The 27,482-nt window shown below is 40.3% G+C and overlaps 2 protein-coding genes across 5 annotated transcripts in view; both read left to right on the forward strand.

Annotated features, from left to right (window-relative positions):
• LOC110515597 (ubiquitin-conjugating enzyme E2 E2) overlaps positions 1-17,366 on the forward strand; it is a 30,118-nt gene extending 12,752 nt beyond the window's left edge. For all 3 annotated transcript variants that reach the window (XM_021594439.2, XM_036973334.1, XM_036973321.1), the window contains exons 4-6: positions 14,522-14,654; positions 16,000-16,147; positions 16,612-17,366. In XM_021594439.2, coding sequence (XP_021450114.1) covers positions 14,522-14,654; positions 16,000-16,147; positions 16,612-16,709 — 379 coding nt within the window. In that variant the 3' untranslated portion in view covers positions 16,710-17,366. The remainder of the gene's footprint in view (positions 1-14,521; positions 14,655-15,999; positions 16,148-16,611) is intronic.
• A 381-nt stretch (positions 17,367-17,747) lies between these two features.
• On the forward strand, positions 17,748-27,203 carry LOC110515611 (ubiquitin-conjugating enzyme E2 E1). 2 transcript variants are annotated; one of them, XM_021594448.2, is made up of 6 exons: positions 17,748-17,899; positions 19,273-19,447; positions 19,658-19,726; positions 23,746-23,878; positions 26,405-26,552; positions 26,973-27,203. In XM_021594448.2, the coding sequence occupies exons 2-6, from the start codon at positions 19,302-19,304 to the stop codon at positions 27,068-27,070; spliced, it is 594 nt and encodes a 197-aa protein (XP_021450123.1). In that variant the 5' UTR covers positions 17,748-17,899; positions 19,273-19,301; the 3' UTR covers positions 27,071-27,203. The 2 variants fall into 2 exon arrangements, with proteins under 2 accessions (XP_021450123.1, XP_021450128.1); XM_021594453.2 differs by having other exon boundaries at positions 17,749-17,899; positions 19,676-19,726.
• The last annotated feature ends 279 nt before the right edge of the window (positions 27,204-27,482 follow it).

Raw genomic sequence — 27,482 nt, forward strand, 5'->3', positions numbered from 1 at the left:
GATGCAGCCTTGCTGAATGTTAAATACAGCAGCCAAAATAACTTGTGGGGAGTTTGAAAGAAGAATGGGAACTCGTTATGGCGATAGGCTATAGCAGTTATTTCTTCAGACCATAACCATTCTATGTTTGTGAAGAGAAGCGAACTCCGTCTGCATTTTAGCATTATTCAAGCATGTCTTTACAATGATGAAGATGCAAACAAAGCGCATTTCATTTAACTTTTGAGAGCGAGGAAGGAATAAAGCAACAGTTGAGAGCGAAAGAGAAAGTAATACGCACGTCTCACAACATTAGGAAATATTGAAAGGTAGGCAATGCGTCAGCCTACTAATTATCAGTGCTTGACTTGGGCTGTCCGTAGCGCCGCACCGGCACCTATCATTTTTAGGGAATTACATACCAGCTCCTCTATAAAACAAAGTATCCTATCGCTGGCCCAGATTCACACATCGAGGCAAAAAAAGTTCATCAAAGTGGAATGAAGACGGGGTCTGCATTGAATAACAATGGAGAGTGGGCATTCAGTTCTGATTCTGCTTTGTTCAAGTTTATTTGCTGTTAGTCTGTGAATCTCTACGTGACAGACAGTATGCTATTTGAGATTGTGCAGATTGAAAATGCACATGCGCTGCTCCAAGTTGCCAAATGAGGTCATAAAAATTAGTTTAATCATTTTTGTTCATGTAATTCATCAAGGCACGCTTTTAAATTGTATCAATCACTCACTTAAACTACATATCAACAATCATCGGAATGACCCTTCAGTGCGTGCGTGTGTGTGTGTGCGAGTGGGCCGTTGCCCAAGGGGGGAGAGTATGACATTTCAGCAGCAGGAATAAAATGACAGGCAACAGACTGACTAGATAACTTGTAGTCGTTATGTTCTGAATTGGCCATCTCGCTAGTTAACTAAGCTTTAATGTCATTGTTGCCTTTCCACCGGCACTTTGGAAAGCCTAAAATAAATATGCTGGAATTCCCCTCGATTAAATAAGATGGTATTCCCCTCTATTAAACAATAGCCATGTAATTGCACAAATAATGTGCATCGATCTCCCATGAAACATTAATATTTTAGCTTTAAAGTAGCCTACCATATCCATTTGATTAATTGAATTAGGGAATAATTTTATAACATTGGTTTGCAATGTTGCAATTATGGCAACCATCCTCCAGGATAGCTACTGGGTGTGCAGGCTTTTGTTCAAGCCCTGTCCTAACCACGTTGTAGCTTAAACATCGACTGCTCAACATAATCTTGATAAGCAGACTTGGGTGTTGCAGGGCTGAATCAAAAGCCAAGCCTGCACACCCAGGAGCTCTCCAGATGAAAGGTTGACCACATGTTGACAACGTGACTGACAGGTACCTTGATCAAGCGCACTATTGCAGGAGATGGTAGGTCTACATTGTATCAGACACAGCAGCCTTCCAGTCAATAATGCTTACTTTTCATGTAGGCTATAATAATGGACATTTGGTTAAAAGTGTATTAACCCTTAACAGAGAATAATCAGAGGTCTCAATAGCATAATGTCATTTGTGAAAATGGTCTAATGGACCGACTTGGGAAAAAAGACCGCTCCTTGCATTCTTTCATCCCAAGTCAAGCACGGCTAATTATACAAATTGTAAATGGACCCTAATTATATTTCAAAATCAAATTGGTGTTAGTGGTGGCGGAGTTAGTGGTGGTGACCAACCCTCCACCTGAACAGAGCGCTACTGGGTCTGGGTGTGCAGGGTTTTGATTGACATCTGATTCAACTAGGTTTTAGTGTAAAACTGGGATGTCCTGATGGCCAAACATCCATAGGATTACAACATAAACATCCATGATCAATTTCCCTATCATAATGTCTGGGATTGGTATTTACAATGTGGGTGGGTGGGTGTGTTTTGGGTGGTTTAGTGATAAACTGATGGCAAACATCCATTGCATTACAACATAAACATATCGCTGATCAGTTTTACTATCGTAATCTATGTCTGGGATGGGATTTGTTTTATTTTGGGGTTTCTGCATGCATGTTTTCCACCAGCATTGCGTGTTCTCTCCCAGCTTCATGGTTTGAACGGGGTGTGTAATTCCAGTCCATATAGTACAGTAATACAATCCACACTCAAAAAGATTACTGCCGCTTGTTTAATTTATTTACCCAAGAGAGCATACATATATGGGCTTTTATGTTTTTCTGTCGTGCGTAATGTGCGATAGCCTATCATATGTACTATTGGATAACGGCACAATCATTGGTGCTTTTTGGTGTTTGGGCTCCTAAAATGTGTTTAATGTAGTGCTCATAATCTGGCTCAGGTAGCATCAGGCTTGAATTTTCATCCCGATCAAAGCTTTAATCAAATCCAGACATATTTATATGCTTTAGAATGACACTTACAGTTTTGGCGAGAAATACCAGGTTACTCTGGAGGAAAGCGATTTATTATTGGGATGGAACATTTTGTAAAACACAGGGAAAATATTAAACCATAGTACAAATACAGGATCTTAATTTTATCAGTCTTTTGTTGCTGAGAATTGATTTACATAAACAAACACATGGCTATATTAACAGTATTGCACTTTTCATGTAGCCTACTTTTGGCCAGTTAATAGCCTACTGCTGATCAAGCAACATTATGGACTAAATGTTACAATCCTGTTGCAGCATTATTATTTTGCTGTGGCAATGTAGGTCAAACTGAGATCCTACACCTGTACAAGATGTAAAATGTTTCACCTCAAATGCTTTTGATAAAACTGAGCTGGTGTAGCATCTGTTGAACTAAGCATGTTCTAATGAACAGTCTGTCAGTTGTTTTGCAGAGTAAGTTGAGTGGAAAAGAAATTAGCTGTGAGTGACTGAAGTTAACATGCTTTGTTCCAGACCTCAGACATCATCTCACTTTAATTTATCCTTATTGCCCTCCACCAAGGCACTTGTTTGAAAGCTAACACAGCCTGTCTTGATTCATGCGTGTTATTGGATTCTCAATGTCCTCGTTTGTGCAGCACTTCCCATAAACATTTGTCCCAAATGTTAATGTGTTCTATGGGAATCCAAGTGTGACGCATCACGTGGCCACTTTATGGTGAAGTCTAGCCATTATACAATTGGTTTACAGAAGCTGTTTAGGTCATTGAGACTGACAGGATGGTAATCCACAGCTAACGTGTAAGCAAACAGTCAAATCTTGACAAAGGAACAAATAACTCCAAAGTAAACAGTTGCTCTTGATCGCGTTACCATTTTGGCAGGGATACCATCTCAAAGCTTAATGGGTTTCTCCGAGTTACAAATAATAGACCGTCCCAAGAGGATTAGGTTTCATTTTACCATCTCAGTTATTTCTATCGTACAGACAAAAATGTACAGACAAATTTGTTCATCAAAATCAACTGAGATTTCTCGTGGTGACAACTTGTAAATGACGTGTCATTATCAGATGAGTAATAACCTGAGAGCCAATATGAATGAATAATACCTTTTTTTTCTGCGATGTCGGCACAAATGTGGCCTAGGCCTAAAATATTTAATCAGCTGGACAAACTTTTTTTTAAATGAGGCAATACAGGATACCGATAGGGCTGTGACTGATGGAATTTTGGTTACTGGTAATTGGCCAGCCAAATGACCGCAATCTCCGTAATAACCGTTTGAATAGCAAAACAAATTAAATGTATATATTTGTTTTTTTGGTGGGGGGGGCACATTTTCTGCTTTCCTCCATTCCGGACAGCATGTGCTGCCATAGAAATAGAATGTCAATGATCGTATAATGAATGGGTGGACTGGCGGCCATTGCAAGTGTACCCATAGAGTAAAAGCAGGAAGTGTACACATTAGGGATATTAGTCGGTTAGTTGCCGAAAATACATTTGACCCGTCATGCTTATTGCGCTATAGGGTAATTTGCATAATTTTGTTGAATCCAATTGGTGCGTGTGTGTTTTCGTTAGTTGTCATGCATTTTGTTTATCACACGCGCACAGCATACAGAGCCTAGTTTGAGGAGCGGAATAGCCCACCACCTGTAAAACAGCGGGAGAGTTGCTCCTCAAAACGCCTGTAGGCTACTGGAGTGAAACCTGCTTTTGTAAGCTTAGTCATTGCGCAAAAAAATAACAATTCTAAATGAAATCGTGTGATAACTTTGGTGGCCACGATTTATTAAAATAAGCTATTTTTATTTGTCAATCTCAAATCGTAAAGCGCGTCCTCCCATTCGCCATTCTTATGCATAGGCTATAGCCTACCTATCAGAGCGCCACCCACCACTTTGCCGTGTGAGCTTGAAGCGGTATAATTGTTTGAAACCTGAACCTTTTACTTTACGTCAAATAATGAGGCATGTCTTACCTTGCTTCAAAGTAGCTCTGCGAAAATCAAGCAATAGAAACGTGGAAGCAATTATGTTATAGACTTCCTCATGCCATTAACTAGCATTTATATCTTGTTCTATTGGTTTTCATATCAACTCTATCGTTGTCTAGAAGCCAAAGGCACAATCTTAGTCATTTTGGCAACCCATCATAGTGGCTATTAGATTCCCCCTCTAAATTTCTAACTGCGATTTTAATCTCGGTCACATATGGAACTGCTCGCATTAGATGCGCAGTTTTCCGCAAATGTTTGAAAATGTGTTTTATTAACTGCTTCATTACATGAGTTGCATGTTCAATAATAGTCTATAGCCTTTTGACTGTAGGACGATAGGCTTGCTATTGTTTCATTTTTCCATGCGCTTAATAAAAAATGTCCGGTCCTTGTATGTATACATAGTATCAGAGAGGAATAGGCGAAGTGAGAGGTTTTACTCTCACCCAGATCTGTCCAAAATAAATCCAATGCGTTTCTATGGGTTTATTTCTATGGGGCCTACATTTGTCGCCTGCCTTACCGCCTTGGGACGACTGCCATCGTTAGTGCGGAAAGATAAGCATCTCGTCATTGTATACAGATCTCTGATAATATTTTCTGTTGGTCAAGTCATTTTACTGTTTATGAAAAAATTTACCCGTTTGTTGACCGGTTTAGGGTCAGTTAGTCGGCCGAAATTTGAATCCCAAGTACCCATCAATATGGGCTGTGATTTACTGATTTAACTCAGCTGAGAGAACTAAAAACACATTTATTTGCATGACCCTCATCAGTTAGCATAATTTGAATGAACATTCTACTTTACTATGTAAATTATTGCATCACAATACGAGACAGCCATTGCGATTGTACCCATGAGTTTACCAGTCAAATTGCCAGCCCATTCTATTCATGTTTGTATGGAACACGGTTTGATACACATCAAATAACACTATCTGACGTGTCAAATAAGCTTGTTGACCAATCGGGACCCGAATATGACTGCAAGTGATGTAATAATTTAACACGTTCATTCATTTGACGTAGTTATATTACACATTGATTACACGATCACTCATATTTCATATGTCACATCGATTCACCGATACGTATGCTATGATGCTGGTAAAGTTTTGTCTGGCGACGTTGGTAAGAGCACAGAAATGCTTCCCCAAGCTCTGGACAGTGCTGGTTGTAAAAAGGCTAGCAATCTAATGGATGCGAACAATGGTCTTCCCCAAAAACATAGCAAAACGACATCTGTTTCAGTAGCTATAGTTAGCTAGCGTACTATTTAGCTAAGTGTCATCATCTAAAATACCCCTAATTTATAAGACAGTTCTTATTTGATTAATGGTGGTCGGACCCAGCTATGTGAAGCCAGCCACAATAGTGGAATTTGCAATTAGCCTTCAAAATAAGTCTCAATGAAAGTCATGCAAATAATACAAATAGTGGAATCATGCCATAAATAGTGGAATCATGCCACTGAGTAGGCTGATGCCTAACAGTTGGGGATCAATTAAATGGGGTAAGATGGGGTTCGGCTGTACAATGCAATATGAATGTCAATACACACAATAGGCAGACTAGGGAGGTGATTTTCCACAGTCAAAGTCCCACAATAAGAGCTACGACGCTAATATTCCCGTAAACTCTTCACAGTTGTGTTCTCTGGGTGTACGTTCAATACGTTCAACTGTGGAATCAGTGTAGTAAAATAATGTCAAACCTAGAAATTTCAATGGTTGTATGCAATTTGAGGCCAAGATATATATATATATATATATAGTTTTACATCAGTCCAGAACACTTCACTATATAAACAATGACAGAATAAGTGTTCAATAGATTCCATTTCTAGTTCACAAAAACTGCATTCACTGGTAACATCAGGTATATATTTAGAAATCAAGCTATTACACGGATAGAATCTATGGATAATCTTAAAGGAGATCTCCTTTACTTTATTGGTCATCATAAATTTGTGTGGAGTGAGCCAAGCACGGTGCCAGTTTACATCAAACGATGAAGCCCAACCAAATATCGCAGAGGGAATAGACTTCCTGTAGAAAATATCCCTTAATAAACGATTGTTGAATTTCGTATCGAGTAGACCTATGCCGTTCACCTGGATATCGCTTACAATTGTGGATATTCCAAAATATACATTATTCTGAAGTATAGTTTTTATCCCACTAGGTATAGCTTTAATAACCGTGTCATATTCCTTACTTGAAACCTCAAAGTAAATAGATTATCACTAATATTAACTAATAGTCATCACTACTGCCTCTGATCTGACGGACTCACTGCACACACATGCTTTGTTTGTAAATTATGTCTGAGTGTTGAAGTGTGGCCCGACAACCAGTAAATAAAAAAATAAAAAACAGATAACGGTGGCGTCTGGTTTGCTTAAAATAAGGAATTTAAAATGATTAATACTTTTAATTTTGATACTTAAGTATATTTAACACCAAATACTTTTAGATTTGTACTCATGTAGTGTTTTACTTTGTGACTTTCACTTGAGTAATTTTCTATTACGGTATCTTTACTTTTACTCAAGTATGACAATTGGGTACTTTTTCCACCACTGTTAATCCCCCAGCCTATGAATTAACTTCTCTCTTCTCTGTCTTCACTGTTCACTTTTTGCGCAATTCATGCATCGCCACTGGCCTCTCTCTTCCATCCTCTCTGTATGTCTCTTAGAACTCTTGAACCAGTAGCCTAGTCCAATGCGTGTCCCAGAAGTAGCAATATTTTTTTGTGACATATTTTGAGCAATTAAAAAATATACTTCGCAAAAATACAAACGCAAGATGTAAAGTGTTGGTTTCATGAGCTGAAATGTTCCATGCGCACAAAAAACATGTTTCTCCCAAATTTTGTGCACAAATTTGTTTACATCCCTGTTAGTGAGCATTTCTCCTTGCCAAGATAATCCATTGACCTGGCAGGTGTGGCATATCAAGAAGCTGATTAAACAAAGTTATCATTACACAGGTCCACCTTGTGCTGGGGACAATAAAAGGCCACTCTAAAATGTGCAGTTTTGTCACACAACACAATGCCACAGATGTCTCAAGTTTTGAAGGAGCGTGCAATTGGTATGCTGACTGCAGGAATGTCAACCAGAGCTGTTGCCAGATAAACGAATGTTCATTTATCTACCATTAGTTGCCTCAACGTCATTTTCGAGAATTTGGCAGTATGTTAAACTGGCCTCACATCAACTGCAGACCACGTGTAACCACGCAAACCCAGGACCACCATATTCAGCTTCTTTACCTGCGGGGATGGTCTGAGTCGAGCTACCCGGACAAACTGTAGGTTTGCACAAGCAAACAATTTCTGCACTAACTGTCAGAAACCTCCTCAGGGAAGCTCATCCGTGTGCTCGTCATCCTCACCAGGATCTCGACCTGACTGCAGTTTGGCATCGCAACCGACTTCAGTGGGCAAATGCTCACCTTCAATGGCCACTGGCACACTGAAAAAGTGTGCTCTTCATGGATGAATCCCGGTTTCAACTGTACCAGGCAGATGTTGTGTGGCTGAGTGGTTTGTTGATGTCAACATTGTGAACAGAGTGCCTCATGGTGGCTGTGGGGTTATGACATAGACAGACATAAGCTACCGACAACGAACACAATTGCATTTTATCGATGGCAATTTGAATGCGTAGAGATAGTGACGAGATCCTTTGAGCCCATTCTCGTGCCATTCATCTGCCTCCGTCACCTCATGTTTCAGCATAATAATGTATGACTCCATGTCACAAGGATCTGTACACAAATCCTGGAAGCTGAAAATGACCCAGTTCTTCCATAGCCTGCATACTCACCAGACATTGTGCCCGTTGAGCCTGTTTGGGATGCTCTGGATCGACGTGTACGACAGCATGTTCCACTTACTGCAAATATTGAAGAGGACTGGGACAACATTCCACAGGCCACAATCAACAGCATGATCAAGTCTATGCAGGAGATGTCAAGCTGCATATGGGAAATAGTGGTCACACCAGATACTGACTGGTTTTCTGATCCACGCCCCTACCCTTTTAAAAGAAATTAAGGTATCTGTGATCAACATATGCAGATCTGTATTCCCAGTCATGTGAAATCCATAGGTTAGGGCCTAATGAATTTATTTCAATTTACTGATTTCCTTATATGAACTGTAACTCAGTAAAATATTTGAAATTGTTGCATGTTGTGTTTTATATTGTGGTTTAGCTGCTCTGATCACATTGGCTGGTGGTAAAAATGCATTAAATGGGGAAACATCTGTTCTTCCAACACCAAATGTTTGTTTACAATGAAATGTATTACATCAGAATTCCCAATGTTTGAATGTTTCCAATCAAATTTATGAAGTAAATTAGAACGTTTTGCTCTGTCTCATTTGCATAAACATTGTGATTGGATGATAGCTGTGCGGGTTATCGATTTGAGATCAAATCCTTTGATCTCCTCGAGCTCATTAATGATAGAATTGCCGAAAGGATTGGAAGGTAATAGCTGAGTAGAGACGGAAACCAGGCTATAAATCATGTGCTTCACCAAAGAATAACACCACACCACTCATCTCTGCCAGTAACCTTCTGGTAACGAGTCCATTTCCTTGGCCACAAGGCCAAGCAACTGCCCCGGGAGCTGCAGCTTTGTGGGGGGGTTATGTGTACTGAAAAAACCTCTGGTCATGGCTGAATGGTTAAGGGTTTGGAGTGAGAGCAGCGTTGCTTTTCTGATGTAGCTACTTAAAGTATGGCCTCCTTTGTTTGTTGTAACATACTTCAGTTCAGTACACACAAACTTTGTGGGTTAAGTGATTTATTTTTTAATGACTCATCATTTTGAGTCATTCATGTATGCGAAGCCTGTGTATTATGATATATGCTATACATTATTTATGGAGAGTCCTGAGACACATTTGCAATGCATAAGAAAGCTTGCTTCAGGCACCAGCAATGCTGTGAGGAGAGCGATGTTTACCCACCAAAGTCCCTGTTTTTCAGAAACATCTTAGTAAATTAAAATGGAGGAATGGGAATAGAAAATATTTTATTACCTATTGATGTCATAAAAGTATCTGAAGTACCTTCCAAAGTACACATTCTCATCAATACCAAATGGAAGGTAGTTTAAATGGATTGAACCAGCATGTGAAATGGCCTGTTAGGGGTAAGTATTGGTATGTGGTTCACTTGGACTCGAAGAAACCGTGCACATATTCAACCATTTCTGCCAGAAATGCTTGTTTCAGGATAAATCACAGGCAAATAATTACAGTATTCATAGTAAGGATGAACAATAAAAAGGCTTGATTTAAAAACAAACCATGTCATTTGTGCAAATAAAGACGAAAGGCCGGGGAGGGAGGTGTCACCTCTGCTGCTGAGCTACATGGTAATTGGTCATCGGCGCTTTGCTTTCACGGTCAGGGGAAACGAAGATTGCATCATTAAGTTCCCTTTCTGATAACCGCCACAGCCGCCGCGCCAATGGAACAGAAGATTTTAACTGAATGACTATGCCATTAGTAAAGAAAAGTGCCTAAGGGAAATTAACTGGAATGGTGCATAATTAAGATAATAGCTCTATTTGCACATGGCAGCATTAAAAAGCGTCAAAACCGACTGAATCACATTCAATTATGGGTTCCGTTACTCTTTTATACAACACCTTTTGCTGTGGCGGTCAATTTTGAGACCTTTTTATACAGCAACATACTGAACAGCTTGAGGTATAAAAGGTTATTGCTCAATTGTTTTAAGGAACTGTGGTCCTGGAGGATTGGGCCACTTGCACCAAGCACATGTTCAATTGGTACGGCAAAAGAAGGTACTTTCTCTAGTCTCCACATCCATACAGTTCCCTGGCCTTGTACGTTAACAATTCAACACATGAACATGTACCCAAATGCCTTTTTAATTTGTTGATTTAGTATGGTTGTTGCTACTATGCCTTCTGACAGCATATATGAATTCTTATTATTTTGTACGCTTTGACAGCTTTTGACCTTGAACTGAACTACAAATTCTGGCATAGTTTCTGTCTGTGAGCTTGGTTCTGTCTGTCTTCTACCAGTTATTAGCTTGTTGTGTTAACAAGCTAATAAGTTGAAGAATAAATTACACTGTCTTAACCTTTTTGTGCTCTCTTGTCTCTGGCTGCACAGCAGATGTCAAAGGTGGAATAGAGAGAACATTTTAGACATTCTGCCGAACAGACACACTCCTACACACAGTGAGTGCTTGCCAGAAAATAACCCACAAAATTGAATAAATACTGTAAGTGAACAGCATGGGCCCTCCTAGAATGGTCTGAGTTGTGGATTTTTGTCTGTCTCATGCGCAATCAAGCAATGTTCCCTGTAACTGAGGTCAGCCGTGGTAGAACACTGTCATCGGCTTGTCTCTGTCATCATGAGTAGGATAAATGACACAGGCTGATCACCTGTCTGCATCTGCTCGTCAACTCAACTGCTTCCCTGATGTCAGGGAGAATTACCAGAGCTGGCGATAGCCCGGGGAGGGAAGGTCACCGATTTGCCAGAGATTACTGTAATCGCCATACAACAAGATAAAGGTTTTGGCATGTTGGCACAATCTCTAGATTGTCTGGAATCATGTAATATAGACCATGTTAAATGGGACACGGGGTGCACTAGTCTCTCACAGCCACTGCAAGGAAAGGTCATTCAATATATATGGAAATTATGTCTGGTCTCCGTTACTTATGGATCACAGCTTGTTACATGGATAGTTTCCAGTAATGTTGGTGTGAAGTGGAACGGCGTATGAATGGAGAAGGCCTGCAGTACACCGCCTCCATAAAAACAACATTTTGTTAGGGTTCCTTTGTGTCAGCCAGCCTAGTATATTTTATATTGAAATGGTGTTATTTGTATTTATTATAGAGACCTCTTTCTGAGGTCCGGCAAAATTAAGGCAGTAATGAGATGTATTTCAGAATAGATTCTTTGTCCACTGTCTATGGGCATGTAAGAGCATGCATGAAATGAACATGGTTCATTATGATATGTATGTGGTTTGTCCATGTCGTCGTTCAACATCATGTAGATGATCTAGTCAGTGGTTTTGTGTCTGTGGTCATATGAATAGCCATCTTCCGTTAATTGAAAATGTCTATATGTATGCCAGATTTACCAGTGTATTATTCCATTTAGAATATGGCATGATAAAATATGAGATACAACTTGTATCATGTTAAAAAGGAATCAACCATGCCTAGCTAACTGACAAGCATAACATGTTTTAGCTTGGCATTCTGTTTTTTAACATTTGGATTCGAACAAGATGATAAGTGGTTTGAAAGCAGAGTAAATCGGGCCTGAGGGGTTTTATTTGGGGATTCTGTTGGGTTGCATTCTGTTGCGGAGGCAGCACTCCAGCTGTCGGAGCCATTCCCACATGAGTGTAATCGCAGAGGATGGCTAGTGGTAGATTCTCACGGACACCCGCACACTAATGCATCCCAGATTCTTGGAAGAAATGACCCAAATACTCTGTGACTCAAAGAAATCTACTGACGTCCTGTAGATTTATTATAACTCTCGAGTCGCACAGAGGATATTATTGTAAACCGTAGCGATTTCATGTGTTAATGTCATGTGTATTGAACTCATATGTCTGCATTAAAGGATGAGTGTTCCCATAGTAGAGCGAGGAGAGCTCTATTACTGTTGCGAAATCGCAGTATTCGGCTATAGGCCTATATGCAGTCAAACTAGTCTCGGGTTAGATCTGGGGTTAAAGTCTAGCGACTTGACGTAAGATTTTGAGCAGGCACATTCATTCCCTATGAATGGTAAGCATCCAAAATTGCAATCCTTTGACTAGCATTAAAAATCATTGTGCATTTTTAAAGTGGTTTAGTAATGATTACTTATACCCCTTGCACAGTTTTGGGCTTGGTGAATAGGATCTGCTATAAAACATCTCTATTCATCCCATGACCAAAGCAGGATGTAAGGGTGTGCAGAATCTCCCTTGACACCTAAACCTGGCCATTCAGGATGCTGATTCAGTCGATATCCTTAACCTAGACAGCCTCTCTCTGTCTCAGTCCGATGCTGTGGCCTCGGCCCTGCTCTCCCACTCCACTGTTCTAATGAGACACTGTCAGTCAGGTCCTGAATGCTTAGGCAGCCTCCACAAAGCACCGCAATCCCTGCGGGTGGGGTGGGGGGGTGGTTGCCGGGCAACCTACAGTCGTGGCATGTACTTTAAACTATTGACTTAGCCTTTACCCAGAGGTCCGTGTGTTGTCAGATCTACACAGAGGTGGTGTAGAGTGGATCCTCTGCCATGCTGTCTCATCTATCTCATCTGGGCTGGAAAGTGATCTGCCTCAAAGGACATGAAAGAGTCCCTGTATCTGTGCTGCTTTGAAAAGGATCACACATCTGGCACAGTGGGAGGTATTTATTTTTTATTATTGCATCAAGCAACAATGAGTTTTTCACCTTGAATCATGTTTTATGTAGGCGCTTGATTTAAATTTGATTTTTTCCCGTGAGTATTGAAAAGGAAATTGCCTACAGCTAAAGTGTGCGTTCAAAATGGCACACTGTAACAAAACCCTTTACAACGGAAAATGAAAACCAGTAGTTCTCGTTGTATAATTTCACATACAACCTTCCCATTTTACTCATCTTTCTTCTGTTTCGGGCCTTGTGAATATGACTCATTAAATTTGCAGATTACCTCTGGTGCAGGGATGTGTAGATGAGTAAATAACTTCTTCCCCCACCCACATAAAAACAGTTCTCCCTGTGTCTGGTTGCAACTCATTTTCTCCATGAACAGTGCAGTGGTTACCTCACCCACCTAAGCAACATCAGAATATTTCTTCATTACAGATTCATTACAGCTAGCTATTAATAGGCCACATCTTCCCTGTTGCAATGCACTGACAATGAATATTTCCCAATATGGTCTCCAGATGATATGCTTAAGTCATTTCCAAATCATACCAGTATAAAACAGATTTCCTTTGTGCCTCATCAAGATAAGTCCATATTTGCATTGCTCTTATGGGCACAAAACAGCTATTGAAAAATATTCAAGTCCCTTAACTAATTAAAGAAGGCTTCGAATAGTTGCTTTAGAAAAATAAATAGTATAAGATGAAATCTGAATGTGTTGACACTACAGGAAAGAGGAAGCGTCTCGTCCTTTCATTCTATTTGTGGAGACTGATCCATTCTCATGGGCATGCACTGAGTCAGACACTTGTTTGATACTCAAGTCGCGCTATTTGAGGTTATTATGTTGTGGAGAAAGCATAACTTGCTAGTCATTTCATTCTGACATGGCCACCTGGAAACGTCAGTCACAGATTATTGGTGCTTGTCAAGATGAACAAAGCGATTGGTGACTTTGCTAGTCATGTGTTTTCTGTGCTGCTGCAATCCTGCTCCCAATCTCTAAGTATGTGTGAGCATCTGTGTGAGCAGTCGTCGTCGTGTGTGTGTATGCTCTTGTGTACCTGTGGGTTTGGTCGATGTTAAAGTTCATGTACAGTAATGACATGAAATCTGAGGAATTGCTCATTTGTCCTGGGATTTCTGATCTGGTCGGTGTTCAAGACAGTCTTCTGTTGGGGGAGGGTGGAGACTTAATATGGAAATCACATTAATTACCAGACTATCCAACAGATGTGACCCTCACCCCACTCAACATAACTACTCATCTAATAAAGGACTTTCAAGATACAATTACATTTTTGTGTATATATTGTATGAATTGACATAGCTAAATTGTTCTCTATTTGTGAAATGATAATCCTCAATCCAACTAACAAACTGTTTATTTCAATGGATGGATGATCATATTAGCCTTTGAATGTTGCACATTTTGGGGGGGTTTAAGAATGTTTCAGATTTTCTTTGGTAGCACAACCTAGATAGCTTGAGTGATAATCATTGAACAGAACTAAAACTCAGGCTAAAAGTACAAACTGAGAATCTCAAATCTCTGCTTCATTAACTCGTCAGAAACTAGCATTTCCTCCTCTCTTGCTCACTTGGACTCAGACTGTCTACTCTAGGCTACTCTGTCAGTAGCCGGTTGTCAATCCCAATGCCCTGAGTTGCTTAACATATTGACATGTTTCTGTTTCAGCGCCGGCCCCAAAGGAGACAACATCTATGAGTGGAGGTCAACCATCCTGGGACCACCGGGCTCTGTTTACGAGGGAGGGGTCTTTTTCCTGGACATCGCCTTCACACCCGACTACCCCTTCAAACCACCCAAGGTCAGCACCCACCACCACACTGTGACCACAAATGGTTTATAGCTTTAGTGCCATTGTGCTGCTCTCTTCCTGTGTGGAGAACTCTTGCTTTAATGTAATTTCAACAGCTAACATGATTTTCTGGAAATCTGGTGTGCTCCGCCAAGCCTTTACCAGTTTCACTGTTCATATTTTCAATTCATTCTTTATTAGCCTTTTCATGAAACGTACCCTGTGGAGTATTTTCGGTTGTTGAGTGGATGTCATTATCATTGTATGAAATGTGCTTTTGGATATCTCTTTGCTTCTTATAACCCAATTTCCCTCTCACTGGCTTTCATTTTGAGTTCTGACTCTCTCTGTTTCCTCCCCCCTTCTTTCATTCTCTCTTTTTGTCTCTGTTTCTCTCTGAGCTGTGTAAGAACCGGCTCTGCTGTTTGACAGCAGACTCAAACAAATCCACAGGCTCTGCTCAGTGTAGCCAGAGGGCTCAAGTGTTTTGTCCCACTGTGATCTGTAGCCAGTCCTTCCGTCACTATAGCACATGATACATGCTCCGTTGGAGTTTTGCTGTATACTATAGACTCTTACCATAGCTTTTTTCAAGCCCCTAACTGAAACTCCAGTTTGACAAGCTTGTTGGACAGATCGGAAGTATAAGATTCAGTTGTTAGGGTTAGTGGGGCAGAGTGCACCATTGTGGGGTTATTTATAATGAATGTCCTGTTCTCTGTGTGTTCAGAATGCCAAGGCTCATTAGAAGTTTCCTCTGCAAGGTCAGGGTCAGTCTGTCCAGATGTTGGTGATTGGAGGACTGGGCTGGTGTCAGGTGTCAGGCCTAAACAGATGTCAGACTCACGGTCAATCAGAAACATGATAGTAAACTTAACAGGGATGTTTGTGTGGATGTTTCTTGTACAAAGGTTTGACGTCAGCACATTTGAAACCAAATAAAGTAATTTTGACCCCTCATTTGAATCCCTGTTAAAGTCTTATGGGAATGATTGTTTTCCTCTCAAACTAATATATGTAATGGTTATAGCGAGATTAGAGATGGGCATGGGTTTTTTCCTGGGGCATTTCATGACAATTATACATATTTTCTGCATATTGGTAAATGCACCATGCTGCCCCCTGTTGGCTATATTAAAGCCTAAGGAAATTAGAAGGCATATGACAATTCTGGTATTTTGTTCTGGTATATCGAAGGTCTGCAGCCGTGTTATAAGGGTGGTCACCATCTGCTCAACGAAGAAATTACACATACTGCTACTTTATTTTGTCCAATTCAGACTATTCTACTGTCAGTATTGCTGCTGAACCAGGGTTCTAAACTATAAATGCTGTCTTTTCCTGTACTTACCAGGTAACGTTTCGGACAAGGATCTACCACTGTAACATCAACAGTCAGGGGGTGATCTGTCTGGACATCCTGAAGGACAACTGGAGCCCCGCCCTCACCATCTCCAAGGTGCTGCTGTCCATCTGCTCTCTGCTCACAGACTGTAACCCAGGTAAGAGACCCGTCAATGTCCACATCAGGATCTGCAGTGTTCTCATTTCAGCTGGTGATTCATGACTGATTTTAAATTACATTTGAGTTTACACTATCTACACACAGAGATAGCGATAGTGTAAACTCACCGCATTAAGCATTATCACCATCTCTGTGTGTAGATAATGTAAACTCACAGCATGAAACATCTATACACAGAGATGGTGATAATGTTTCATTGATAACTGTCTGCAGCTCTACTAGCAGAGTTCTAGCGTTCCCTTCCCCAGGGACAGTAGCTCTGTTGCCATTGAACCTGTTGAGGGATTTAAAATGATCTTTTAAAAAAAAGTCCTTATTCATATTTTAATACAATGTAATAATATGCTCTAAACTCTCTCTGGGTCCAAAAACCATACACCGGTGAAATGCTATTCATTAATGCATGCTCTGATCTGCATCCTTTTCCTTTTGTCATTGCAGCGGACCCTCTGGTGGGGAGCATTGCCACACAATACCTGACCAACAGAACGGAACATGACAGAATAGCCAAGCAGTGGACGAAGAGATATGCCACATAGATCCCCGTCTGACTTTTCCACTGCCCCCCCCCCCCCCCCCCCCACTGTACCTCTCTACCTCTCCCCCCAGCCTTTCAAAGCACACTCACTAAGTGCAACGGTATACCTGTAATCCTCCCCCCTAAACTTTGTATCTACCTTTTATTTGTAAAGAACTGTCCTTTGTTCCTTGTTGACTTGAAAGCTTCTTCTTTTTTTATACAAAGAGTAGATTGGGATTTTATTTTCCAATATCTGAATGTTGGAATTGTATTGAAAAAATACTATTATTCTGATGAGTATTGTCCCTCAACTATACAGTAGGTATCTTTGTTTTCATAGTGGCTCCAGGAACAAAATGCAGATTATATACTCTTTTTACTGTACCCTAGGTTATTTTGTGTTTTTTAATTTCCTATTCCAGTCATCAATGTTATCTGCATGGAACAGGAGGAAGATTTGCATCAAATGACATGTCATGCTCTTCTGTGCTCTTTGGTTTTGTTTGTACTGTATGTATTTTTTCAAACTCTTTTGAGGCAGACCACAGAAATATAGGTCTGCTTGTGAAAGAGGCAGGACTTGTACATTTACTGGCTACTCTGGCATGGCAGGGTGGTTTGTTATGACTTGTATTAATGAAGCACCCAATAAAACACTGGTTGGCTTGTGACTATACTCTCTGTTCTGTAACTGTGAACCCTCTGTGGTCTGTGACAGGTGTTAAAATGATCATCTCTGGACCTATCAGTCTTCTGCCTCATGACTGACTGACACACATTGCCACTGCCTATGCATATAATGAACTCTGGGGAATCCAGGGAATCTGTGAAACCAGGGTAAAATAGACTACAGCAGAACAAACTGCATTACAGGTCTAGGTTAGAGGTGGGCATGAACCATAGACCATATATGAACCTCTCTCTCACCCTGACTTGGTAACACCATATTCAGTGATACTCCACATTTTATATTGTCCCTCATCCGACAAGTGCTTTTTCGTGCATCTTTTTTAAATGTATGATATTAAATGTATGATATCAAAATGTCATATCAGTCTACCATGACCTAATATTGAATGATCCCTATGCGCCGATATACTGTCATCATAGTGAGTGCGCGATATGATTCCACTGCACCCGCGGCACTTCCGTTCCACAGAAGGCTATACGCACGAGCTCAGGCAGTGGGGAGATCCAGACACAAAGGAGGTAATTTGCTACTTGGCTAACGTTACTTTTAATATTGAATAGGTCTCATGATTTATAAAATACATTGACATTCAATGAGTGTATTCAATTAGTTTTGTATTGGAAAAGACGGCTAGTTAACGACTCGACAGACACATTTGTGGTGACACTGCCTGGCTCAGGAAATAAATCTAACGTTAGCTAGCTCAAGCTAGTAATGTTAGTAGCTAAGCTAGCTTCACTGTATGGTGTAACGTTGTTTGCCTTATAGCTAGATAGCCAACTAACGTTTGCTAAGTTAAATATCTCAGAACGTTGAAAGGTTGAGGTGGGCGTCAACTTTCATGTAACTACAATATTTTGCGAACTTTGGCTACGGTCTGGGCAGTCAAACGGTCGGCTAATGGGGGGGGGCGAGGAAATCAGGTCGGCGGTTTGTGACTAGCGTTAACTAGCTAGCTAGATGGTTATGCTAGCCAGCTGTTAATGTCCACATAGTTAACCAAACCTAGTCCAACCAGCTTGACTTGGCACAAGCAGTTGCAAACATAAACTCCATTTGTTCCTCTGGGCGCTTGTATTATTAGCTGACGGTAAATTAGCTACATTTTTACATATCATTCATGATCTATTACATTTGGGGAATAATGGAGGCTTGCCATATCAGGGCTGGCCAACATTGTTTGCGCAACCATCCATAATCACAATATTATTGCCAGGGGGTGGCAGCTAGCCAGTTACTTCTATTTCAACGGAGCACTAGCCAAGCAGTATGGGACTCCCTAACCCAGTGGTTCCCAACCAGGGGTACTTTGCCTATCCACAGAGGGTACTTGAAGACTCATGAGACCATAGGCCTGCTGGTAAAATGCACATGAGGGGGTACTCTGGGCAGAGCAAAATTATGTTGGTGGTACAGTGACCGAAAAAGGTTGTAAACCACTGCCGTAACCTAACGTAGCAGGTGTAAAAGCTAAGTTGAATAAACGGTATCCCTGAAAAGCAGATGCATCAGGTTGTTGGCATCTCCGTTAAGTCTAGGGACTCCCTAAAAACATGCCACCTCAATACAGCTATGACCGGAAGTGACTTTTTCTAGCAGGTTAGGAAAGCATTTTCACAACACCTTTTCCTAACCTTAACCTAATTCTCCTAACCTGCTATGAAAAAGTCACTGGTCGTAGCTGTGTTGAAGTGGCTTGTTTTTAGGTAATCTCAGCAAGCTATTTTGAGGTAGCTGTTTTTTCCTAGAATGTCTAAGGTGCTCTGTCATAACTGTAACGTAACTTCATTTTGCAAATAGCTTGAAAGCAATTTCATTTGTCAACTTTGTCAATTTGTCAAAAGCTACTGCTTTTTTGTTCTTCAACTGCTGCATCACAATCGCATTGTAGGTTCCTGCTAATTTCTTGTCCAAACCGGTATGTCGGATGAGGAGTCGCGTGTCAGCACCAGCTCTTCATCTTCTTCCTCCAATCAAAACAAACCGAAGGACACACCTTGCAAGAAACGGGAGAGCAAAGCCAGTATGAGCAAGACCTCCAAGCTGCTATCCACCAGTGCGAAGAGGTAACACCCAAACCTCATGAAATATTGTCTGGTTGTCACACACAACACCAACAAAGTGACATTTAGTCAGAGGGGTGGGTTAATCTCCTAGATGATATTCTCTGTACTTTATTTGTGTTTCAAAATATTCTAGCCTCACTGTATTCGACCATGGCTGAGAAAACAAAGGTGTGTAAAGATACGACTGGGCAATCAATGATTGATCTGAAGGCATGTTTGTTTCTGCAGGATTCAGAAAGAGCTGGCAGATATCACGCTGGACCCTCCGCCAAACTGCAGGTTGGTTTTATTTGAGCTCATCTTCTCTGTTCTAATCCGTCCACAGTCTTTCGTATTGCCATGGTCAATACCTACATGCGACTCTCCAAACAATAATGATTTGACCACTTATTCATAAAGGCTTGCATTACTTTCTGATTTTTCTCATGTTGTCCCATATGCTGATAAAATAAAGCTGCACCTTCTATTTTAATCAAAATGTTTAGACTTGAAATGCAAGGCTGGATTAAGATGGTGAGAAAAAAGGTGTTTAGAAATCAACCGAGTATGATTTTTCGATGCTGATTTATTGGAGGACCAAAAAAAGCTGATACCGATTAATCGGACAAATGTTCTATATATATTTGTAATAATGACAATTATACAATACTGAAAGGACAATAATTTAATATGATACATCAAATCTATTTTATTAGTCTCAAATCTATTAGTCTCAAATAAATAATGAAACATTCTCAATTTGGTTTAAATAATACAAAAACACAGTGTTGGAGAAGAAAGTAAAAGTGCAATGTAAAAATGTAAAAATAAAAAATAAACATTGAAGTTCCTTGCTCAGAACATAAAGTAAAAAATAAAAAACGTTTTAACTTCTTATGGCTGCAGGGGCAGTATTGAGTAGTTTGGAAGAAACGTGCCCAGAGGAAACTGCCTGCTCCTCAATCCCAGTGGCTAATATATGCATAGTATTATTAGTATTGGATATAAAACACTCTGAAGTTTCTAAAACTGTTGAATGATGTCTGTGAGTATAACAGAACTCATATGGCAGGCAAAAACCTGAGAAGAAATCCAAACAGGAAGTGGGAAATCTGAGGTTGGTCAATTTTCAACCCAGCCCCTATTGAATACACAGTGGGATATTGGTTATTTTGCACTTCCCAAGGCTTCCACTAGATGTCAACCATCTTTAGAAACTTGTTTGAGGATTCTACTGTGAAGTGGTACCGAATGAGAGAGGAATGAGTCAGAGGTCTGCCAGCAGTCACGCGCTGGTCACGAGCATTTCACATGAGAGGTAGCTGCGTTCCTTTGCTTTTCTGAAGACACAGGAATTCTCCGGTTGGAATATTATTGACGTTTTATGTTAAAAACATCCTAAAGATTGATTCCATACATCGTCTGACATGTTTCTACGGACAGTAACGGAACGTTTTGACATTTCGTCTGCATCTAGGGAACGCACTTCATGACTTTGGATTTGTTTACCAAACGTGCTAACAAAAGTAGCTCTTTGGACAAAAATGATGGACATTATCGAACAAATCAAACATTTAATGTGGAACTGGGATTCCTGGGAATGCATTCTGATGAAGATCATCAAAGGTAAGTGAATATTTATAATGCTATTTATGACTAATGTTGACTACCCAATATGGCGGATATCTTTTTGGCTGCTTTGTAGTCTGAAAGCTGTACTCAGATTATTGAATGGTTTGCTTTTTCTGTAAAGATTTTTTTAAATCTGACACAGCGGTTGCATTAAGGAGAAGTGTATCTATATTTCCATGTCTAACAATTGTATTTTCATCGACATTTATAATGAGTTTCTGTAAAATGATGTGGCTCTCTGCAATATTACCGGATGTTTTTGGAACTAGTGAACATAACGCACCAATGTATACAGAGATTGCTTTAATATAAATATGCACTTTATCGAACAAAACATACATGTATTGTGTAACATGAAGTCCTATGAGTGTCATCTGATGAAGATCATCAAAGGTTAGTGATTAATTTTATCTCTTTGTGCTTTTTGTGTGGCTTGGCTCTGACCTAACATAATCGTTTGTGGTGCTTTCGCTGTAAAGCCTATTTGAAATCGGACACTTTGGTGGGATTAACAACAAGATTACCTTTAAAATGGTATAAGATGTATGTTTGAGGAATTTTAATTATGAGATTTCTGTTTGAATTTGGCGCTCTGCACTTTCACTGGCTGTTGTCATATCAATCCCGTTAACGGGATTGCAGCCCTAAGAAGTTTTAAGTTCCTTGCTCAGAACATATGAAAGCTGGTGGTTCAATATTCCCAGTTAAGAAGTTTTAGGTTGTAGTTATAGGAATTATGCCGTGTCGACTATTTCTCTCTATACCATTTTGTATTTCATATACCTTGGACTATTGAATGTTCTAATAAGCACTTTAGTATTGCCAGCCTAATCTCAGGAGTTGATAGGCTTGAAGTCATAAACAGCGCTATGAATCAAGCATTGCTAAGAGCTGCTGGCAAACGCAGTAAAGTTTGAATGAATGCTTACGAGCCTGTTGCTGCCTACCACCGCTCAGTCAGACTGCTCTATCAAATCATAGACTTAATTATAATGTAATAAACACAGAAAGACGAGCTTTTTGTCATTAATATGGTCAAATCCAGAAACTATCATTTTGAAAACAAAAAGTTGATTATTTCAGTGAAATACGGAATCGTTCCGTATTTTAATGAATGGGTGGCATCCATAAGTCTAAATATTGCTGTTACATTGCACAACCTTCAATGTTATGTCATACTTGTGTAAAAGACTGGCAAATTAGTTCGCAACGAGCCAGGCGGCCCAAGCTGTTGCATATACCCTGACTCTGCATGCAATGAACGCAAGAGAAGTGACACAATTTCCCTAGTTAATATTGCCTGCTAACATTAATTTATTTTAACTAAATATGCAGGTTAAAAAAATATATACTTCTGTGTGTTGATTTTAAGAAAGGCATTGATGTTAAGTTAAGTACATTCGTGCAACGATTGTGCTTTTTCATCAAATGCGCTTTTGTTAAATCACCCATTTGGCGAAGTAGGCTGCGATTCGATGATAAATTAACAGGCACCGCATTGATTATATGCAACGCAGGACAAGCTAGTTAACCTAGTAATATCATAAACCATGTGTAGTTAACTAGTTATTATGTGAAGATTGATTGTTTTTTTTATAAGATAAGTTTAATGCTAGCTAGCAACTTACCGTGGCTGCTTGCTGCACTCACGTAACAAGTGGTCAGCCTGCCACGCTGTCTCCTCGTGGAATGCAATGTAATCGGCCATAATCGGCGTCCAAAAATGCCGATTTACTGATTTGTTATGAAAAATTTTAATCGGCCATGCCAATTAATCGGTCGACCTCTATTAGAAATCTACATGAAGCTGAATTTTTACATCTTCCACGTTATATTGGATCAGCCTTGTAGTCATCACTCCCTAGATAATTCCCACTACATGTTCAGCATGTACCAAGGATAAAGGCTGATCTGCTCTGAGGAAATCAATATGGGCCATGATACAGAGGCACGTCATCAGGGATTGGTTGTGAATGGAGGCTTCTTTGACGCTTGAGAGAAAATGTACTGTTCTCTCAAGCAATATAAAGCTGTGTGGTCACCAAGCGAGTGTAACCCCAAGGGATAATAGGCTCTAAACAGTTTGACAGACACGTTGTTTTGCAGGTGCAGTAGTTTAAAGGGACAATCGATTCATCCATTTTGGGACTTTTGAATTAATTACATGTACCCATAACTTATTCTATAACCTTATCAGCTTAGTTCAACTGTTGTACCCCATCAGAACCCAAAATATATACGGTTGTTTCACTACAATGTTTGTAAACAAAGTAAATGTTAACAATGTTTTGAGGCTATATAGTGATTGTTAAAACAATCATTTTGAAATCTTGTATGGTCAGTCTCAGCGTCCATTGCTCTGTCTATGAATTTGAGTGGTTACATTTCTCTAGCCCTTTTAGCTTTTTACATAAACGGGTGTGGAGAATGCTTTGTCATTTTTGCAACTGCTGATTTGCAGCTTTAAGTTATCTGTCCCTTGTGTCAATGAGACAAAGTACACACACACATAAGTGACCTGAGCCATAACAATAACAAAGAACGTTGTCTGGTTTACACCAATTAGGGAGACTGTTCTCCTTTGGTTTACTTGGTGGGTAACAACAAAGGAGTGGGCTATAGCACTTACAGATCTGTGACCAGGCTAATAGTTTAAAATAATCTGTAACTTTCTCATTTAATACCAGCGCTGGTCCCAAAGGAGACAACATCTATGAGTGGAGGTCAACCATCCTGGGACCACCGGGCTCTGTTTACGAGGGAGGGGTCTTTTTCCTGGACATCGCCTTCACACCCGACTATCCCTTCAAACCACCCAAGGTACTAGGCAATCGTCAGCTTCCAGTCACTACTTACTCTCTACAAAACAGTCATCTTGGTTTAGTCCCGCGCAATGAATGGGACAGATTTACTTAGTATTCATTTGCTTGTTCTTCAGGGTATACACAGCAAAAAATGCGACCGGCGACGACGACAGTGTTTCTGTTATATTACGCTGCTGCTAAATTGTTGCCGCCACAGCAAAAAAAAGAAAACAAAAAACGAGACTCACTTTCCAGATGCTAGAGAGCTATTTACACGTGTGCCTCTGTTTGTGCGTATTGTGTGTGTGCGAGTCGGGTCATTTCCCGAGAAGGAGGAGAGACAGGTAGCCTATGCAATTTGATACACAACAGCAACACAAACTAAATAGACAATTTGAACATAGCTTGTAGCTTGGCTAGTTAGCTCACTAGTTAACTTTTCCGTTCTAAGTTTAATTCCATGTGCTAAAAACGAATCCAAACGTTTCATAAAAATTCGCTGAAATTCTATTGTATTTGGATTGTTTTGTCACATTTGATCATTTCATTACAATATGGAATTTCTCTTTAAGAATGGTGAAATGAGGATGACTGAATTTCCTCCCGTTTCTAGAACACAGCAGGTAGCATATCTACAGTAACTTACCATCCCTGCGGTTTGACAGGTTTTCCCTGTTAACATGTGGAAGTCCTCTCATTAACCAACAGAGATCATTTGACACCTCCACTTGGGTGCCAGAACAGTATGGATGTGATTTTCTTTCACAGTTAGATATTTTCTGCCTTGTGTGTTTAAATGATTCTGTGAATATTGGTTAGTCCCATATTGCTCCTCAGTAGTTGATGCTTGAATTAAGTCCAGGATGATACCAGTATCACAATTTTGAAAAAATGGCAAAAATGAAAACACGAAGTAGACCAAACTCTTTGGTCCTTTAAAGCCTGTTGTATAGAGCCTCCCGAGTGGCGCAGCGGTCTAAGGCACTGCATCTCAGTGTTTGGTTCCCAGGCTGTGTCACAACTGGCCAGGACCAGGAGTCCCATAGGGGGGTGCACAATTGGCCCATCGTTGTCCGGGTTGGGGAGGGATTGGCAAAGGGGGGTTTTACTTGGCTCATCGTGCTCTAGTGACTCCTTGTGGTGGGCAGTGCGCCTGCAGGCTGACTTCGGTCGTAAGTTGAACTGTGTTTCCTTCCGACACATTGGTGCAGCTGGCTTCCCGGTTACGTAGGCGGGTGTTAAGAAGCAAGGTTTGGTTGGTTATGTTTTGGAGGACGCATGATTTGACCTTCGCCTCTCCTGAGCCCGTTGGGGAGTAGCAGCGATGAGACAAGATCGTAATATCACGATTACAAACCAAAAAATTACGAATAAACCTGCTGTATGTAAAAAAAATTGTGATGTAGCTTGGAAAATAAAAGTGACTGGATAACAACGAAATGATGTTTGTTTCCAACATTAGAGCTGTTTTGCTAAAGAAGTAAAATCTGCTTTGTTTTGTGTCCTTGCCACAATACTAACAGGTATTGTGATACTGGTATCATTCCGGCCCTACATGTATTGTCTTTTGCCCCAATAAATGTTGATCCACTTTAATAAATAACTATACTGAACAAAAATATAAACGCAGCATGCAACCACTTCAATGATTTTATTGAGTTACAGTTCATATAAGGAAATCAGTCAATTGAAATAAAATCATTAGGCCTTCATCTATGAATTTCACATGACTGGGCAGGGGCGCAGCCAATCAGAATAGGTTTTTCCGCACAAAGGGCTTTATTAGAGACAGAAATTCTTCTGTTTCATCAGCTGTCCTGGTGGCTGGTCTCAAACAATCCCGCAGGGCTCCCGAGTGGCGCAGCGGTCTAAGGCACTGCGTCTCAGTGCTAGAGGCGTCCCTATAGACAGCCTGGTTCGAATCCAGGCTGTATCACAACCGGCCGTGATTGGGAGTCCCATAGGGTGGCGCACAATTTGCCCAGCGTCGTCTGGGTTTGGCCGGTGTAGGCTGTCATTGTAAATAAGAATTTGTTCTTAACTGACTTGCCTAGTATTCTCTAAAATGACATTGGAGGCAGTTTATGGTAGAAAAATGAACATTTAATGCTCTGGTGGATATTCCTGCAGTCAGCAGGCTAATTGCACACTCCCTCAAAATGTATTTGTGGTGTTGTGTGACAAAACTGCACATTTTAGAGTGGTCCTTTATTGTCCCCAGCAGAAGGTGCGCCTGTGAAATGATCATGCTGTTCAATCAGCTTCTTGATATGCCACACCTGTCAGGTGGATTGATTATCTTGACAAAGGAGTAATGCTCACTAACAGGGATGAAAAGCAATTTGTGCACAAAATAAGCTTTTTGTCCATATGGAAAATGTGTGGGATCTTTTATTTCACCTCATGAAACATGGGACCAACACTTTACATGTTGCGTTTTATATTTTTGTTCTGTATAGATTTTGATCTGGAGTCTCTAGCCTTGTTATTATGTTTAATATGCACATGGCATGTATGTTTTCTACTTTTGTTTTTCCTCAAGGTAACGTTTCGGACAAGGATCTACCACTGTAACATCAACAGTCAGGGGGTGATCTGTCTGGACATCCTGAAGGACAACTGGAGCCCCGCCCTCACCATCTCCAAGGTGCTGCTGTCCATCTGCTCTCTGCTCACAGACTGTAACCCAGGTAAGATATCCATCGGGGAGCCTAATTGGCTTCCTTGTCCCCTTTTACTTGTTTCTCTTCAGATCTGCATCTGTCCCAGGCTGGAAATATGATACCAGAACAAATATGAGTATTTCTGACTCTCGAGAAGGGTCAAATTGAATCTGCAGGTAACATGGTAAATAGCAAATACCTGTCAATTTCTTTGGTGTCATTTTGTGCTCAGATATGGATTACTTTAAAAAAAGTTATGGGTATCACTTTGAGGCCCACACATAATGCCTTATATTGCATGTATAATTCCTTATGATACCACTACAAGCTGGCATAACTCATAAGTAGTTATAAAATGCTTATAATTCATCACTTGGAGCAAAGTAATTGTTTCAAAATTCACCACCCTCTAACTGTTATTTCCCTCATGTTGTTTTTCACTTTCAGCTGATCCCCTGGTTGGAAGCATAGCCACCCAGTACACGACAAACAGAGCCGAGCATGACAGAACAGCCAAACAGTGGACGAAGCGGTACGCCACATAGGCCCATAGAGCACAGCCGTGTGGGGGGGAATTTCTATTTCAGATTTTTAGTACTTTATTGTCTGGTATATTTTTTGGTTCCTGATTAAGTTATCTGTGCAGATATGGAAATAAAGAAAAACAATGAAACTATATGTAATGTCATATATTGTATTACTCTCCGTAGGATACTCCACTGCTTAGCCTATTGCTAATCTCCTGAAATATAGTAGGCTGTCCCTCAAATGAAATGCAGAAACAGTGCCATTAAAAGCATGTATTTCACCTTTTAATATGGAACTACAGTACAGTTGTACCACAATAGCCACGAAATCTAAGTACCCCTTTACACAGTTCTGTTGTCCATGTCTTACTTTTAATAGTATTTAGTTATTGCAAAATAACATGGTAATCTCTCACTTGAAAAGCCAATG

The sequence above is a fragment of the Oncorhynchus mykiss genome, chromosome 3 (genome assembly GCF_013265735.2).
Source record: "Oncorhynchus mykiss isolate Arlee chromosome 3, USDA_OmykA_1.1, whole genome shotgun sequence".
Lineage (NCBI taxonomy): Eukaryota > Metazoa > Chordata > Actinopteri > Salmoniformes > Salmonidae > Oncorhynchus > Oncorhynchus mykiss.

What these genes read in the sequence shown, in the direction of transcription:
- LOC110515611 (XM_021594448.2), top strand. Translation starts at nt 19,302, where the DNA reads ATGTCGGATGAGGAGTCGCGTGTCAGCACCAGCTCTTCATCTTCTTCC. An exon ending in GACCCTCCGCCAAACTGCAG is followed by an intron (nt 19,727 to 23,745) that starts GTTGGTTTTATT and finishes ATTTAATACCAG; the next exon opens with CGCTGGTCCCAAAGGAGACA. An exon ending in GCTCACAGACTGTAACCCAG is followed by an intron (nt 26,553 to 26,972) that starts GTAAGATATCCA and finishes TTTCACTTTCAG; the next exon opens with CTGATCCCCTGGTTGGAAGC.